Raw genomic sequence first — 19,372 nt, forward strand, 5'->3', positions numbered from 1 at the left:
CGTCAGTGATGACATTTCGTGGATCAACAAATCCACAACCATATCTACAGTCAAGGTCCTCACTGATTCAGCGGAAGAGGACAAACATGATTGTTGCCCCAGCCTCACCTTGATAGACCTGTGTGCTGTTGTACAAACTAACCTTAGTGCTAAGAGTACCTTAAGCCAAAGTAACAGTCACCTTAGTGCTAAGTCTACCTTAGGCCCATGTTAGGTCACCTTAGCGCTAAGACTACCTTAAGCCCATGTAATGGTCACCTTAGCGCTGAGACTACCTCAGGCCCATGTTAGGTCACCTTAGCGCTAAGACTACCTTAAGCCCATGTAATGGTCACCTTAGCGCTAAGACTACCTTAAGCCCATGTTACGATCACCTTAGTGCTAAGACTACCTTAAGCCCATGTAACGGTCACCTTAGTGCTAAGACTACCTTAAGCCCATGTTACGGTCACCTTAGTGCTGAGACTACCTTAAGCTCATGTTACGGTCACCTTGGTGCTGAGACTACCTTAAGCCAATGTAACGGTCACCTTAGTGCTATGACTACCTTAAGTTCATGTTACGGTCACCTTAGTGCTAAGACTACCTTAAGCCCATGTTACGGTCACCTTAGCACTGAGATCCCTTTGAACAACGCCCCGTTCTGCAAACACATGGTAGAAAAAACCTGCTGATACATGTCATGATTTGGTGTTCAGTTCCCCTAATGGTTTCATCCCTAAAAACTATGTAATGGCTTGTATTCCATGATTAATATAAACTGCCAATGATAACTCTATTGGTTGTACATGTTTGTGGCAGGTCTGCTATCCCATGATCATATATCAAATAGATCAGTACCACTTATCACACTACTTAATTGGGGAACAAAATCAAACAGGAACGATGACTTAACCGTTTTGTGATAACTTTTTAAGGGCTGATAAATTACCATGTTCAGCATAAATTTGTCCTTCTATCCCATGTTCAAAGGATACTACAGCCCCTTAGGGATGCAACTCTGTGCACGCGCGCACGCACGCACGCACGGACGCACGCTCGGACGCACGCACACACACACACACAAAAAGACGATTGTCACTCTAATACTTCACACAGAGAAGCGTCCTGTGCAGAAAACATGACAAAACAAAGGAAAAGAAATGACAGAACAGTTTAATCAAGTTCCTCTGAGTACTATACTGTTGTAAGAAAGAATGTCCACCGGTCCACACGGAGAAAACAACTTCCACCTGTTGTCCTGATTGGTTCTCATCACAGTAAATCATCATAAACTAGTTATCATGGATGCATGAAACCCTTTTCTGTATTAACCATTTAATCAGCACAATTGTTTCCCTCAGTGATTGGCTGCACTTAGAGAGAAGTTGGTGGAAGTCACATGGTGTCGTCACGTTATGCAGTAACTGAAGATGTTTCAGAAGCTATACTGAGGGAAAAAAGTAAGGGATCACATGAAAGCACAAGTGTTCCTTTAATTTTTTTCCAGGTTTCCTCACAAGCAGTGTATCGTATAGTATGTAAAGAAACCTGGACAAAAAATAAGGTAACACTTGGTTGTTGTGCTTTCATGTAATCCCTTATTTTTTCCCTCTGTATATCTGGTTCTAGTTCAGTGTCACCACAGAGCGAATACTGCAAATCAACAAAATATCCAATTATATATTTCAAAAACATGTTTAACAAAAATTTCTGTACACTCAATTTCAGTTGATTTTCTTTAAATATTCATACAATATGTTTGTTAGTACCTACATTGTTCTCCTTCAACTTAAATACCAAAGTAACGGCATGGGATACTTTCCATGTAAGATGAATACATCTGAAATGGCTTCTGGATAGTCCATTATTTCTTACAACTTCACCAAGATTTAGAATCTCCTATTTTGGCATGCCCAGTGTCAACACTAGTCCTGGTGTTAACTGCACTAGATACATAGCATTACAGCAACCGTTTATTGATTGCAATACAAAAGTTTGAAGGAGTATTTCAGCTTGTTCAAAACCTGATGACACTGGTAGTTTAATCATACATCTAATTATTTGTCCTCTTAACTTTTCACATTACTTGTGGAGTTGTTTCATTCACAGACACAGCAGTGCCCCATTCACTAGAAAGTAAATTCCAAGTTTTATCACATTTGCATTAAAGCCTATTCTTACAACTTGCGACATCAACCTTCATACCCCTTCCCCAAATCCCTGGAACAATAATCTCTGTATCAAAAATCTTTGTGAAGCTGTCAATAGAATTATTTATATTCATACATAACTCTGTAGCACTTCTGTTTTACAGACCTCTAAAAACCTGTGTAGTAGGTTCCAGTTTCTGTATGACTCAAAGAATGTTACCCAATGAGTATGACTCAAAGAATGTTACCCCATAAGGTGTTACCCCATGCATATGACTCAAAGAATGTTACCCCATAAGGTGTTACCCCATGCATATGACTCAAAGAATGTTACCCCATAAGGTGTTACCCCATGCGTATGACTCAAAGAATGTTACCCCAAAAGGCGTTACCCCATGCGTATGACTCAAAGAATGTTACCCCATAAGGTGTTACCCCATGCGTATGACTCAAAGAATGTTACCCCAAAAGGCGTTACCCCATGCGTATGACTCAAAGAATGTTACCCCATAAGGTGTTACCCCATGCGTATGACTCAAAGAATGTTACCCCAAAAGGCGTTACCCCATGAGTATGACTCAAAGAATGTTACCCCATAAGGTGTTATCCCGTGAGTATGCAGCGGAGAATGTTACCCCATAAGGCGTTACCCCATAAGGCGCTACCCCATGAGTATGACTCAAAGAATGTTACCCCATAAGGTTTGAAAATGACACATTAATATTACATGGAAAGGGGTTATTGGCTCTTCCTTCAAATTATAGTTATTATGGTTATATGACATATAGTTATTATGACGCAAAGAATATTCACCTCTTGCCACTATGCATGTAGTCAAAGGCTGTGTTGACCTCCCCCAAGGGAAACGTAAAACTGACAAACTCATCCACCTTCAGTTCCTTCCTCATGTACTCAAGCACAAGTTTGGGCACACTGTCTCGACTCTTCCAGCCTGGCATACACAGCATACCATTGTAAAATGAATTTTATCACAAGCTGCAGGATGACAAAGTAGACATGACGTACAGATATAGATGATACTAAACAACCTTCTGTCTAATACCATTTCTAATAATTTGGTATCAAATGAACGAAAACTGAGATGGGGTCAAATCTTTCATGAGTTTAATGCAAATGGCAACTTCAAGGAAGTGAGTTTACTATTCTGTTTATTACTCTCCTACATTATTTGAAGTAAACTGCCAACACTGCGATGACTTGGTCCTCCATGAGTCAAGCAAGGTCTAATACCATTGTGACAGTGGCAATAACTTTGTGAAGTCGTAACTGTAACCATTATGTTATTACATTTGTGTAATATTGCCGTAAAAATATCACACTGCAGTATCCTCCATCAGTGAGTAATAAAACACAATAATAACCCATTTCAGTTATGTTTGCAAGATTTATAGCAAATTACCACTACATACAATCAGTATATGAAAAAGGTTGATGTCCAAAAATTGTCTCTACTTAAGCTGGCAGAACAAAAATGTAAAACTCTGGAGTATGTGCATTCAGAAGCCATAACTTACCCCCAAAAGCTGACCCTTTCCACACACGTCCAGTGACCAGCTGAAATGGTCGCGTGGAGATCTCCTGTCCAGCAGCCGCAACGCCAATGATGGTGGACACACCCCATCCCTTGTGACATGATTCCAGTGCAGCCCTCTAGAAGAAACAATTGAAGGTTAGTTAGCTAATGTTTTTCTATAACAATTCTGACCATTGTGCTATTTGACAATCTCATGTTTAAATAATAATTTTTTCACATTCCATATATTCAAAACTTACCATAGTTGCCACGCTGCCGATACATTCAAATGTATAATCAAGACCACCATCAGTCATTTCCACTAGAACCTGCTGGATGGGACGGTCATGATCTTTGGGATTCACAAACTCTGTGGCTCCAAACTGTCTGGCTGCAAAACAACATGAAACTTTCAGTCAGAGTTAATTGTGAACCATCAGGAAAGCATTTTTTCCAAGATTTGAATTATGTTCAGTCTAGATTTATATTGTCCATTTCAACAGTATTGGAATTTCATTTCCAAATCCATTATTACATGATCAAGAACCATTGTGTCACCTTTACCTCAGGAAGGTGGTAAGCATGAATATAACCATGCAGTCCGCATGTTAATGAAGCTCTTGCAAAAAGATGGTTAAAATATTTCACTTAGGATCAAGTCATTTACGGGATTACCAAAGGGAATATTTACAGTTCATATTTAACATTTTGCTTAGCAAATAAACTATCAATATGGTCAGTAAGGGAAGCAGGATCATCCTCCACAATCCCATAATGATACAATGACATGAGTTTACCAGTCTCAAACTTGTCAGGGTTGATGTCAATGCCAATTATACGAGTGGCTCCTGCCTTCTTGCATCCCATGATGACGGCCAGACCTACAGCACCAAGACCCCATACAGCACAACTGGAACCATCATCAACCTGAAAGGTTCAATAGCTAGGTAAAGAAAATAGATCTTATGACTACTCTGCTGATTCCTTGTTACTAGTCCCCAGTCAGCTAATACACAAAACTGTATGGAACTGAACTACTTGGCATTTTGGTTTCTTGATAGACGGAATTGATGTCACAGTTCATCTGACAGCTGTTATCTTCTATGACTATATCATGGTCATAATTATCTTCCTGGCTAAAACCTACATTAGCAGTGTTAAGGGCAGCACCGTATCCAGTAGATATTCCACATCCAAGAAGGCACACTTTGTCCAAAGGAGCTCCATCATCTACCTGCACACAAAACACAGTGCATGATGAACAGGGTTCAGAGAACAAGAAGCTTTATGGGGTGCACTGAACATAGCTCCAGAAAATGGCCGTATTGGTGTTTGTATGGATAAAGAAATTACACAATACGATAGGAAATAATTTGGGAAACGTAGCATATACACACCACAGCAATGGTGTATGGTCTTAGAAACATTTACACACATATCTATTTGAGGAAAGTATTGTTTTGTTGTTCATTTACCTGTCTACACAAGAGTAGCAGTGTTGTGGTGCATATGATAAACAAAACACAAGATTACTCGTATTTCATTAAATTCTATTCAGTACTCTAAATGTACTCTTATGTTTTTCCAGTACACCTGTACTGAAAACATAAACAGTACATACTCCTGAAGTTGAAAAATCATCTGAAGCCCTAACAATGAATGATACGCAGCGTACTGGGAACAACCAGCTCTAGGGGCACACTGAACATGGGGCACTGAAGCCCCACATAAAGCCAACTATATTCAAAATGAAATCATCCATACATTTACAAGTGCCAAAGAACTTGAAATCAGGGTAAGAGACACTACAGTGCAAGTAGATTAAAAACTTTTGAGGCACAGAATGCAAAATAAATGAGATGAGTGTTGATTTCATTGCTTTACCTTGGCAACTGATATTTCAGCAACAACTGTGTATTCACTGAACGTGCTGGTGCCCATGAAGTGGTAGAGCTGCTTCCCATTGCAAGTGAAGCGTGACGTGCCATCAGGCATGACTCCAGCACCTTGAGTAGATCTTAAACATATTCCAAATAAAATGCATGTTAGATTGTCTGTCTGTTATTCCAACATTAGGCACAGACCAATGTTATTTCTTGTTTTACAGATTTTTGTCCTATGAAAACCAAAAGGCAGGTAGGAAAAAAATAGAAATAAACAAAAATAAAATTTCCAATCAAAGTAATATTACTTCTAAATACCCAAAGTATTTTACTTTTGGCAATTTATGAAGTGGATAAGGGCAGTGGGGTAGCCTTGTGGTTACAGTGTTTGCTCGTCACGCCGTAGACCCACATTCGATTCCCCACATGGGTACAATGTGTGAAGCCCATTTTCTGGTGTCCCCTGCCGTGATATTGCTGGTATATTGCTAAAACTCACTCACTCACTATGAAGTGGATATGGGTAAAAATAGGACAACCTAAAAAGTATTTTACATTTTTAGCCAATAAAAAATGTAATTCTCTGAATAAAATTGATATTTTTCCTCATCCTGACTCATGCATAATTGCTTACAGAATCCGACGGAAAAGACGGTGGGCCAGGCCACGCTGGATTCTGCTGGCTGTCAAAATTACATCCAATATTTCCCCTCCTAACGGTTACTTGTGACAGTGATAATTCGGTCCTGTTTACCCAATAAATTCAGGGCAGATCACATCCAGTCAAACTTGTATTCTGAAGAAGGCTTCGTTTCGTTGACTGGAACGTGATGATATCTAGAGTAAAGAGCATCCTGCTAGTATCTACCGCAACTGAATGTCAAGATCTATAATCAAGACTAGTTGCGATCCTTCTTCACGTACAAGGATCTTCGTTACGAGTACAAGCTCTTAATCACTCATGCTAGTCTGTGCGTAAGACGTGTGCATGGACTCTCCACCATTATACTCCGTAGAGCGTCTGGTCTCCACAAGTCACATGATAAATGGGTGAGTAAACTCAGCGACTTTGAGGTACCGTTAGTTGCTGTGCAACCACGAGAGGCCCAAACTGATGAATGCCAGTGGCTCTGTCTCTTAGATAATGATTGGCAAACACTGTGTTTGACTTCCAAAAGCAGCCCTCCATTATAGTTGATAGTGAGAAATTATTACTATTACTATTATTATTATTATCAGAGGGGTACACAAAGTATGCAGTCTAGACTACCAGTTGTCCGACTTTCAACTTTGTGGAAGTCGTGGTGGCTGAGCGGGCTAGGTGGGTGACTTTGTGTGCTGGCAATTAGGTGCCTGACTCTGAAGGTGCGGGTTCAAATCCTGGATGGGACTCGACCAAAAAAAAAGTACTAGAATTTGTACTTTACTGAGAAAGTGAAATCCCATATATGACATATGTTGCAACCTTGTTGTTCAGGTAAGCACCCCAGTCTTGTAGTAATACATATACATAAGGATGGTTGATGTAGACAGGCTCAAACAAATATGTTCCTAAGCAGGCATGCGACTGGTGAGTCCACCATAGCATGTATGGTCTCAAGATGTCCAGCGTTGTAAATGGGTCAAGACATGAAACCATGCCTCAGGAACCGCTGTCATTGACATTGTTTTAGGCGTCTTCCTTTGGTCAAATCCTGAGGTGAGGTGAGTCGACTGAGTAGACACTGTCATTGTGGTAACAGAGAGAGTGGAACTTCAACATTGACTTGAAATTTGACCCACCGATCCTCTGGGACAGCGATGAATTTCAATGTAGTGAGGAACCATATCCCGAGGAATTTAGATTCACAAGTCATCTGAGCTGAGTTAGTAGCCTGATAGTGAAGTCCGACTGAAGACTGAGTTGACTTCTCTTATGAGCTTGTATGCCGTGAAGATGCATCATTCTTCCTCTTCAGATCGTCAACAGTGTACATTATGAGCCAGTTGACATTTGAAGAAAGTCTATTTATAGCTGGCTGCCTGCCAAGCATTCATTGCTGCAAGCCTCCTGATAAGCAACGTTGAATCTGCTGTTAGAAGATGCTGTAAACTGCTAATCTAGTGTGCAATCGACATCTTTCCAATGTTGAAAGGCTGTAGACCAATGTTGACGACTTCCTGACACTGGAACAATAACATCACATTCTGTGCAGGGCGTTGTCTCTTGGGGACCGATCAGATTGTAGACGTGACGTCACAGGTGTGGCAGTCAACTGATCATTGTAAAATCTTGTACAGACAGTGATACCGATGCTAGCATTCGGTGAGCATATGTATAGATGAGTAAAAGCAAGCGAATAAACTCCCGCTGCTTAAAGCTGATGCAGATGGACTGTCCTCCAGGTAGATGTGTCAGAATTTTTCCACCGAAGATAATACTGTCATTATTATGGCGTCAGCCAGTTTGGGTGCTTGATCCCTGGCATAAACAACAGGAACCGGCACTCTTGTGATCGGAGGTGTAGTTTGCAGTGGTATCTTGTAGCCGTCTAGAAGAATCTTCATGACGTACTTGATGTTGAGAATTCCCCAGTTTTTCTGAACCTGCTTTTCAATGTTTACATCCTCTTCCATCCTTGGACGAATGGCCTGACGTCTGAGAGCACCTATTTCCTGCGTAGGGGTGACAAAAAGAAGATGACTTGTCTCCTCGAGTATTAAAATTCTTATCTCTCGCTCTCTGGACTCTGGAGAACTTGGGACTTCTTAGTGTAGTGTTAACTTGTCTGCTTGAGCACCATTGTCAAGTTGTCAATGGATTTAATCATCATGACTTCTCTGGAGTCTTGGCCGACCATCCTTGCTACCTCTTTAATCTTCCCATCAAATGTTGTAGGCACTGACCACCGGGCCTGATACAAGGGTCTTGTAAAATTCTCACTCCATGATGAGGCGGACAAGAGACCTTGTCGACGCAGTAGATTCAATCCCGCAGTAGTTTAGGCGAGGTGTTCAGACATGAATTGCTGATCCTTCTTCTGTGTGACAAGTGCTGACAGGATCATTCTCTCTTCCTTGTTGGCAGGGTTGCTGAACTTGGAGATGAGAGTCTTACTGACAGCTCTAGATTGAGCTAGTCCGAAGATGGTGCGTCTCGTAGTGGTGCTGAGCTGAGCAAGCCGCTTGTCGTCTATCTTGTAGGATCTGTTGCAGGCAGCACTGATGACCTTGCATACTTTGTCTACATCTGGTGCTCTGATGAAGGCTCCATACGATGAAGAGCGAAACGACGAGCGTTGAAAGGTGGCATATGTTGTTGTTGAAACTTGGTTGCTGACTTGAATGCCGCGGATAACATCTCAATCGTAGATATCGGAACGTTAGCATGTCGATGTCCTCATTTTTATTCTGTAAATGTTGGCTTCGTTGGAGTCCTTGGATGGCGAGACTAGTTCCACACCATTTGTGATCCATGACGTGATCCACGAGTCCGAGCAGAAGGCTTCCTCTAGAGATGACGATCGGTAGTACCTGTCTTCATGCTTCGGTGAGTGTTACACATTCGTTGGATGCCGACAATCCTTCTTATGTGAGTCCAGGTCTGAAGGGGATGACAAGTGCTGACGGTGCCTTCGACAAACTGACGAAGATCTTCTGCGCTGACGAGTGCACTTGCCTGAGTGAGTGTCCTCCTCATGCAAGTGTAGTCACTCACTTGAAGTGGATGGATCTATCTCCGGACTGTGACGGGAAGGCAAAGACAGTGACGATCTCCTTGAGTGGGTGTGTGCATGTGATGCCTCTTCATCTTCTGGAGTGAGTGTAGATCTAGTGGAGTGCTAATACGGAGCAGCAGCCGACGTAGTTGAAGATTGTAGTCTTCGTTCTTGTTCAAAATGACGCTCCATCGCGCTCATCATATGCGTGGTGAACTGTTGCAGGAAGGTGCTTGCATTGAACGGCTGTGTTGAGTGTAGTGACGGCTGAGGAAACATACAGGTGCTCAGCCATCCGGATAAACTAGACAAAAAATGCACATAATTTAGTGTTTTGTATGTGAATATGACTGTATGGTTACAGAAACTGGATTTCGTGATAAGTGAGTAATTTTACAACGTTGTGGATTCGTTTTAAGGAATTTTCATTCGGAAGGCAAGTTTTCCAGATATCTGAGGTTTGGATGAACGGGGCACGACTGTATATGGGCTTACACGCTGGACAAACTAAGTGCGGGTCAACCGCTGACAGACGTAATCTACACTGCAAGCACGATGTCATCAACTGAGACTTAGTGTGCTAAATAAACACACAATAATCACAAATTTAACAAATGATGATGCAGATACATGAGCCAAATACTGCATACAACATAAATTTAGTTAAAGGACCGAAATAATTGAAAGACCTATCGCAGTAACCGGGACCCCTGACGTCCTTGTTGGGCGATGAAGAGAGAGTGACAAGCATGGTTAGCCATGTGACCGACTTGGCGGGAAAAGGGAGGCTACTGGTGGGTGAGTGTATTTCTTTTAGAAGGGAACTTCATACTCCTAGGCCAAATGTGGATATATCATGAAAATCAGGTAATATGATGCACCCAGCCTTATCACCCATACTGCATATCTTGACCATGTTGAACACCAGTGCTTGTCACCACACATTAGACAATGTGATAATTCCCAAGCAGTTTGTTTATGAACATGTGGACACTGTTTCAACAGTGGACTGAACCCAGTTAGTTTTTAGTAACCTGATACCTCCTGTAGCTAGTTCCACATCAACAAGAATTTTTGGAGGGTGGGAGGTGTCATACTAATTGCTGAATAACACGTTTACTGCTCCTGAGAGAACCTTAAAGAAATGGGCTTTTCTAGCATTTGGCCTAGGACTATTCAAGGGTTTTCAGGTATTCCACTACCTTCGCCAGGGAGGAGGAGATAAGCAATTAGCCATGAGTCAGGATAAGGAAAAATCATTAGAATTTTATTTTTTGAGCAGGGAAAATTAACTTTTATTTCTTTTCTTATTCTTGAAAAAATAGGGCATGTGGATCCGTAAAACAAGAAAAAAAATCAGTCTGGCCTTAGTGAAAATCTGAACTAGGCTTACGCTGCTATAATACCACGCAGAGAGATACACAGTATAAGGGTACCAAACTGGGTCATCATCAGCCATATAGTCTGAACTGAACAGTTCTTGCTTTGTCCCCTCTTTCAGCTCACAACGGTACCGTTTCATGGATAGGAATTGAGCCAAAAACCTTCCACTCTCTGGGATCTTACCCCACCAGTCCACTACCATCAGGATATTTCCCCTCATACCCCATAAGTTTCATTAATTTTTACTAAACATCAGAAAGGCAGAGGATGTATTTTTTCCCAATCTGTTACACTGTAACTGAACTGAAAACTGACTGTCATGTGTTGTCAAACTGTAAATAGGATTTCTTCTTTCACCAATGACCAAATGTAACCATGTAGACATAATTTCATTAGAGTTTGTAACATTAAAAATTGCTCAGTGTACATACAGAACAGATGTGATGCAGGTATATTATTAAGAGATAATCTTTGCACACTCATCTTATGAAGTGGTTGACATGGTTGAATTTGTTCTTCCACTCATGATGTCTAACACGCTGAATAGGTCCAAGCAACCCATACTTGCCACAAAAGGCTACTATGCTTGCAACATGTCATATATGGGATTTCACTTCCTTAGTAAATTACAAATTCTAGTAATATTTGGGTTTTTTAGTCCCATTCGGGATTTGAACCCGCACCCTCAGAGTCAGGCGACCAACGGGATCAGGTGGTCAGCCTCACTGACTTGGTTGACACGTCACTGGTTCCTAATTGCGCAGGTTGATGTTCATGTTGTTGATCACTGGACTGTCTGGTCCAGACTAGATTATTTACAGACCGCTTCCATATAGCTGGAATATTGCCGAGTGCGGCGTAAAACTTATCTCGCTCACTATGTCTAACATGACTTTGAATCTCTGTCTTTCCCCTGGTGGGGTGTTACTGAAACTCATGATCTTTTATATTCATGTCATAATAGTCAAATTGTAAACATCACAATGATACAACTTCGATGTTGCTGGTTGTTTCATGTCATTTTCACAATTACGTTGGGCAAAAGGTTCCATGTGCATAAATGGTATGTGGGAATTGTCATCCTCTTTTCACAGTCAGTTAAACATTTCCTTCGCATATTTGACAGTTCTCGAAGTTTTTTTCCCAAATCCATTATTATTTATCTGGATCAGTGTGGACTTCACCCAACATTGAAAGAACAGAAATATTTTGAAACAAGTGAGTGAGTGAGTGAGTGAGTGAGTGAGTGAGTGAGTGAGTCAGTTAAACATTTCCTTCGCATATTTGACAGTTCTCGAAGTTTTTTTCCCAAATCCATTATTATTTATCTGGATCAGTGTGGACTTCACCCAACATTGAAAGAACAGAAATATTTTGAAACAAGTGAGTGAGTGAGTGAGTGAGTGAGTGAGTTTAGTTTTACGCCGCACTCAGCAATATTCCAACTATGTGGCGGTGGTCTGTAAATAATCGAGTCTGGACCAGATAATCCAGTGATCAACAACATGAGCATCGATCTGCGCAATTGGGAACCGATGACATGCGTCAACCAAGTCAGCGAGCCTGTCCACCCGATCCCGTTAGTCGCCTCTTATGACAAGCATAGTCGCCTTTTGTGGCAAGCATGGGTTGCTGAAGGCCTATTCTACCCTGGGACCTTCACGGGTCTATTTTGAAACAAACCATATACAAGGAATACAAGGACTAGTGAGTCAGGATACAGATCAATGCGAAAGTAACATTTTGCTTTCATATTGAGGAGAGTTTCTCATATCCACCCTTTTCACCTTATTCTTGAGCACAGATTGGTTTTGGGGCTTTTGCAGAACTTGCAGTCATAGCACTGAGGAATGTAGCACGGAATCACATGGTCGCCTGAAACACACCACAATGCGGTTTTCAGATCAACAGTGTTTATAACTGATGGGAGGACTACACCTCCATCAAAAGTCTTGTAAGGTGAACATCAAACAAACTTTGCCTGCCTAATGTGAATGGAGACCGTTGGCTGGTAAGCTATCAGATGTTAGCTTTCTAACGTCATTTTATGCTGTCCTATTTCAGAATTTTCAATTTTCATGAAAACAATAACATGGTATACAAATACTCATTTCAATGTGCTCGAACTGGGTGAAAATGCCACAGTGGTCAGGAATGAATGGAAAATATTGACAATAATGCAATGGAACCTGCACTCAGAATGAATCACTGTCATCAGTATTTTGAAGTATAGATATCATTTATGCAAATATGAATACTTTGCTCACTACAGCTGAGGCATGCTGAAACGAAACAGGTCTTTAATGTCTCTTGCTATGTCACAAGTGGGAAACTATACAACCTGCCTTCCATTTTCCAGACAGACACTTCATCCAGTTCTTTACACAAGACAAATGCTAGTGTGACAAAGTTATCAGTAGCACAGTAGAACAGTTCTAATGAGTGCTTACCTGGCTTCACTGATGTGACTCCTTCACCAACACTCTCAACTATTCCTCCGCCCTCATGGCCAAGCACTACTGGGAACAGCCCCTCAGGGTCAAAGCCATCCAGTGTGTAGGCATCTGTATGGCACACTCCAGTAGCAAGAATCTGTCCAACCAAGTCAAACTTAGTAGATTAACCCACGGTTGGTCAGACTCACACGTTTGCGGTTGTCAAATTTCAAAATATAACCTGTCAATGCTACAGTCAATCCCATTCAACAGAGTGTGTCATTAGCCTCTGGTATCAAACCCATTTGATGCTTAATGACACCCACACCAAAATACACATGCAATAAACATTTACCGAAAACACCTTGTGTATTATTTAAATTATACAAGGTATGTATAAATACTCAACTTTTGATAATTTAGTTTTCGGGAAATGAATCCATAAGTTTACAAATCATGCATCACATTTAACTCTTTCTCCAAAGACACTGTGTATTTTTATTTAAAATCTTTGTAAACATTTTTCCATATTTATTGAGTTTGATTACGTTTGATAAACGTTTCGGACACTGAAAATCAAACACAACATGAACCCATGACTGTATCCAACACCAACCTTGCTTCATGTCATGCGGCACTCACCTTCACTCGTACTTCTCCTGCCCTAGGTGGAGCCACCTCAATGGTTTCAATCGACAAGGGCTTCTTGGCCTCCCAGGCCACTGCAGCTTTGCAGGTTATTGTCTGAATGAAGGAAGAAAAGACTGGAATCTTAAAAGACTCCACAGACCACGATCAGGTAAGATACCGAGGGCCATTTTTATACACCCTGGGGATTCTCAGTGATAAAGTTTGAGGTACATGGCATGAAAAAGCACCAGAAATACTGACAGTTAATAGCATTTGTGATGCCATCTTATGTTCATCATTCAAAGTAAACTTCTTGTTTGTTGTGTTCAGGGATGCATGGTCATTATTCTGTAGCAAGGCTAGTGAAATTGTACTGACTAGTTGTTTTCTCACAAATATAGCTAAACTGCAACGATGACAAAACATCAGCAGACTAGATAAATATGCCCGAAGGTGTTAACAAGTGGTTTGCAGTTTGCGATGACGGAAAGAAATCTGACACAGACCCTCCTATCAGTGTGTCATAGATCTCGACCAACAATGTCTGCAGGTCAAGTGGTATAGGAGCCATCTTGGATTGAAGATATCTATTGCTTTTGACTGAGATATCTATTACAAAGATGTTTGAGACACATAGTTATTTCATCAATATAACTCTACATATATGCTTTCATCTAAACCAACAAAGACATCATCATAAGAAAGGTTTTACTATTTATCATAAAAAACATACACTATTTGGTACAAATTTAAAGCTAGCCTGGATATCATCATGCTGTCAAATTTACTGCAAGTGTGCAAGTAAGTACATTACAGATAAAGTATCTGAAAACTTAATTATCTACAGCGAGTGAATGAGTTGGGCTTTATGCAGTTGTTAGCAATATTCCAGCAATATCATGGCAGTGAACACAAGCAATGGACGTCTCATATTGTATCTGTGTGAGGAATCGAACCCAGGCTTTGGGCACAATGAGCAAATACTTTAAACACTGCCCTTCAAAGTTTCTAGAAAGTGAGTAAGCAAATGTGGTTTTATGTCGCTTTTAGTTTTAGCAATATTCAAGCAATGTTGTGGCAGGGGACACGAGAAATGTGCTTCGAGCATTCTATCATGAGAGGGAATCAAACACGGCTGTCGACATGACCACTAGCCACTAGATCTACATACATTCTCCCCGTCTCTGTGTATCAGTTCTAAACACTGGTCAAAGACATAATTTCTTCAAAAGGTAAGTAGATATATAATCTCAGTAGGACTGATCCAAACCTACATGACTATTTACAGCTATATATTTCTACTTATTACCAGAATAGCAATATTTTGCATTTACGCTTTTATTTCCATAGTTTAAAGATACCACTAGAGTCCATTTATGATTCTCTATATCCACAGGCATAAATTTAATCGTTCTGTGAAAGAGTCTAACTTTATCTTGAAACTAAACTGAAACATCTACACACTAGCACAGGATTTACCTTTTTCTTTAACTGAAAATATTACGAGTTATGGATGAACTCTGTAACAAATGTTGGTGGTCCTTGCCATGAGAATGATACATGAAAGATTCAGTGTGACTACTCTGTCAACAGCCTCAACAATACAATGTATGCATGATGAGTTACACTTACATTGGGGCACAGGAGTTCCATGGTTCAACCTCTGTAACCAATGGCAGCCACAGAAATATTTGAATCCTTCTTGATTTTTATGTGTAGATATGGTACAGGGCCCTGTTCCTCAAAATGGTCGTAGCCCTAAGATAACTGTTGTAGCACTATGATTGCTTCATGGAACTGGGTGCTGGACTTAAAATACCAGTAGTGTGTCAGGTTAAAGCCAGTTTTATTCATGCACACATTTCAGGTCAACCTTACCACAACATGCAAAACACATCCTTGCCATTTGTGTGGAAAATGAAAATTGTTAATTTGAACACTCATCCAAAAGCCTGTCCAAGTATCAGCATAAAGTTGTGTGTCAAAAAGTAGAAACAATTAATAAGTGAAAACTGTGTAATTCAAGATTAATTGAACTCGGTTTAATTCAAGGAATACATTGTAAAGTATTAAATATTTCACAAGTCATCATGCATCGTGTCATAACACATTGGTACTTTGCATTAATGAATTACAATTACTACTGTCAGTCAGAAATACTACAAATATTCCAAGTGTTCAGAGTGCTTCAAACCTCACATCAGAGACCATATTATATAGTCTCTGCTCACATCTATAAAGCAAAATACAGTGGGCGGTCACGCAGCGGAAGTAAACAACTAGTCAATTTTCATTACTATACAGTTACACATTAGATCTACACCATCACAGCAATTGTACAAAACTTCGGGGGCCTTGCTTCAGAATTTTGGACAAATGAATGTTGAATATTAAACACTGCATTTTGTTCGAACACACAAACTAGCAGAGACCGACAAATACCGGTGACAGCAACTCGTCACGCTATGGGTGAATATCTACATAAACGATCGTGCCAAGTGCAAACTTCGTTGGTGTTATGATTGCAAGCATATTTAGCGAGATCTTTCACACAACTTTAACATTTGTCATGATTGTTTCACGTCCTATCGACTGTAAGCAATCGAGACTACATTACCTTCCCAGTTGTGTCAGCCATGTTGACTCTATCTCTATCTCCCACGTGTGTTGGTTGTGATTAGTGCCGTGTGCAGCTGTCGGCATATTAGAGAAAAGCTGGACTTGAAACTGGTAACTTGACAATCTAAGTAAACTTGTGCACGGTAGTTTTCGTTACACTGATATTCAGTATAGCAGTGTAGTGAACACTGTAAATATGGTAGGACATGGTGGAAAGAAGCCGAGCAGGACCACTCATCCCAAGCATAGACAGATGCATTTGTTGGGACAGGGATAATCTATACTGTACAGTACAGCCTCTCTGGCTAGGATGAAAAAGTAACTTTTGCGTTTTTTACAATATTTTGTGTTTTGTTATTGAGAGCGTCAACACGTATATACTTCAGTATAAAAAAACAAACAAACAACAACAAAATTATTTACCGTATTTTGTGCAAGTGTCAGTTAAAATTCATTGTCATGTCCGCACAGTGACAAGTCGATTATTATTTTACTTTCAATGTGTGGTGACGTACAACATGTAATACATCAAGAAACTGTCATTATTAAACCACAAAATACGTCACAATATTAGGTAACTACAGACCCGATGTTTATGATAGATTCTTAGTGTCTGTAATATAGGAATGGACAGTTACACGTACGAGCATTTAAGATGAATGACCCGGTGGCAACTGCATGGGAGGCTGTGTATTTTAGGCACATCTATCAGACTAAATCAGCATCACCGGCACTCACATGGGCGGACCCAGAGAGGGATCGACGCAGCCTCCTCATACCCTACCCCTCCTCCTTTGAAAATCCTTTCTGACCACGCTGGAGACTTTTTTTATTTTTTTGACGTTGGCGGAGCCAAGCGGGCTTCAGGGGGGTCGACACAATGTGAAATGACTAATATTACCATTTAAATAATGTCCTTAATAGATAAACAATTAGACGGTGTGACTGTGCATCTTTATGTGAACACCTGGTTGACATCAATGTAGCAGGTACTAAGGTAAAAAAAAGGATATTTCACAACACCCGAATATAACACTTTTCTTTGTTTATGATTTTGAAGCCATGTCTCTTTAGAAGTATACAATGGCAGAATCTAATATATAGCTCTTTTTGTATGGAACTATCATGATAATGATGTAAGGTTTGACAAAGTTAAACATGACATGGTATATATTTGTTTTACAAGATTCGTGGAAATATAGTTACCGTTTGATATCCTGTCTTCACAATATATTTTTTTTATCGAATTAAAAATGATTGTAAATTGTACAAGGGATGTGACAAACGCGCACCTGGCCAATCAATATACATAATTGTTTTGTCTATAAAACGACACAAACTAATTTAATGAACAAGACAATTCATTTCAATACGTGTGCATATACATTTCATAAAATATATATGTTAAAATTCAATCGCTGTTCATTAACCTGTTCACGTGAAACTGCAATATTGGTCCCAGTATTGAATACAACACACCAATGGAACTAAGGTACGTTTTGTCAAGTATGCGATGCCTACATTTCATCTTCTAACGCTTGTCTGAATATACTTAATATTGTGTACTGCGCTAAATGTCTCAATTTCTTGTGTAAATATTATTCCAACATAAAACGTTTCAAAGAATTAAAATGTGTATTGCCTGTATCCACGCACATGATTGTGCGGGACCCTTTTCATAAGTCGGGGGTCGTTTTTACATAAATATGTGATGTATGTAATCAGAAACATTCTGACTATCTGCGTACGGGATCAAGCCAGACATGCCGATAATTAATTATTAGCGTTGTCGTCTTGTGTGATTTTGCATCAGTGATGGCGTCACGTTGCACAGAAACGTTGACAACTGAACGGATCGGGGTAAAATAGTGACCACCCACACATCATGCGTTTTCCATATAATTGTACTTAGTGGTCTCCAAGGTTCAGTATTACTATGTGAGCATGAGTTATCTCCCCTAACTTGGCAGTGTGCAGCGTTGCTCATGTCCATGCTTAGTAAGAGGCACATGCATGTGGTTCCCTTTTGGCATGAACATGCCAAGCCACAAAATCCTGGCAGGACATGTGATGTCTGGTGGAGATGTTTTGAGAGTAATCTCCACCCAGAGTCGAGTAGATGAATGGACCCATGATCCCAATAATGAAGAAACTTCTCAAGGAACTGGTTCTAACATTTCTTGACATTTAAGTGTTTAAAATACTACTTTTACACTCTTTCATTATTTCAAGCGGGTTATCGTGTTCTTGTCAGACTGATCGGCTGATGAATTTTGATATTCCATAATCCACCCAACTTGGAAATTCTTTCATGTAAATTCTTCTTTTATGACTAAGCAGGTTATAAGTACCAAGAAACACTATATTTAAAATGTGTATGCTCTGTATTGTATATATGCTCTTTACTCAGGGGGCGATGGGGTAGCCTAGTGGTTAAAGCGTTCGCTCGTCACGCCGAAGACTCTGGTTCGATTCCCCACATGGGTACAAAGTGTGAAGCCCATTTTCTGGTGTCCCCTGCCGTGATATTGCAGGAATATTGCTAAAAAGCGGCGTAAACTCACCCACTCACTCATTCACCCTTTACTCTCATCCATTTGTGAAAGTGATCTCAGTCGTTTTGATTAATATTTTGTTACAAAAACTATTTAACCCTAAACAAACATGTACCTATAAGCACTTTTCATAAAATTTGATCTCACACATCATGTGTGGCATGTGTACTTTGTGCACAATTGACCTTTTCTTTTTGCATGTTTTGACACTTGATATTGAAAAATGAAGAAAAGTAGATTATTCTCTAGACTCTAAATCTGATGGAAAACATGTTAATTTCAATATAAGCTGTGCCTACGTCATGCCCCTCAAAATCAGCCATTAAATTGTTAGCTGAATGTTGGATCAGACATGGAACAACATTCCCCAAGCTTTCTTCAATCGGTTAGTGTCGTCTCTGCATCATCGTTGTCAAGTCTGCATCAACGACAACAGTGGACACACACGATACTAACTTTATGAACCAATTTGTTTTTACACTACTACTAACGGGATCGGGTGG

The 19,372-nt window shown here is 40.2% G+C and overlaps 1 protein-coding gene across 1 annotated transcript; it reads right to left on the minus strand.

Moving 5' to 3' along the window:
* Positions 1-1,140: 1,140 nt before the first annotated feature.
* LOC137284814 (alcohol dehydrogenase class-3-like) lies at positions 1,141-16,565 on the minus strand. Its single transcript, XM_067816808.1, has 11 exons — positions 16,313-16,565; positions 13,708-13,809; positions 13,081-13,222; positions 12,418-12,505; positions 5,551-5,683; positions 4,814-4,900; positions 4,464-4,593; positions 3,927-4,057; positions 3,668-3,803; positions 2,946-3,084; positions 1,141-1,635 (listed from the first exon to the last, which is right to left on the minus strand). The coding sequence occupies exons 1-11, from the start codon at positions 16,331-16,333 to the stop codon at positions 1,608-1,610; spliced, it is 1,137 nt and encodes a 378-aa protein (XP_067672909.1). The 5' UTR covers positions 16,334-16,565; the 3' UTR covers positions 1,141-1,607.
* Positions 16,566-19,372: the final 2,807 nt, after the last annotated feature.

Source organism: Haliotis asinina, chromosome 5 (assembly GCF_037392515.1).
Source record: "Haliotis asinina isolate JCU_RB_2024 chromosome 5, JCU_Hal_asi_v2, whole genome shotgun sequence".
Lineage (NCBI taxonomy): Eukaryota > Metazoa > Mollusca > Gastropoda > Lepetellida > Haliotidae > Haliotis > Haliotis asinina.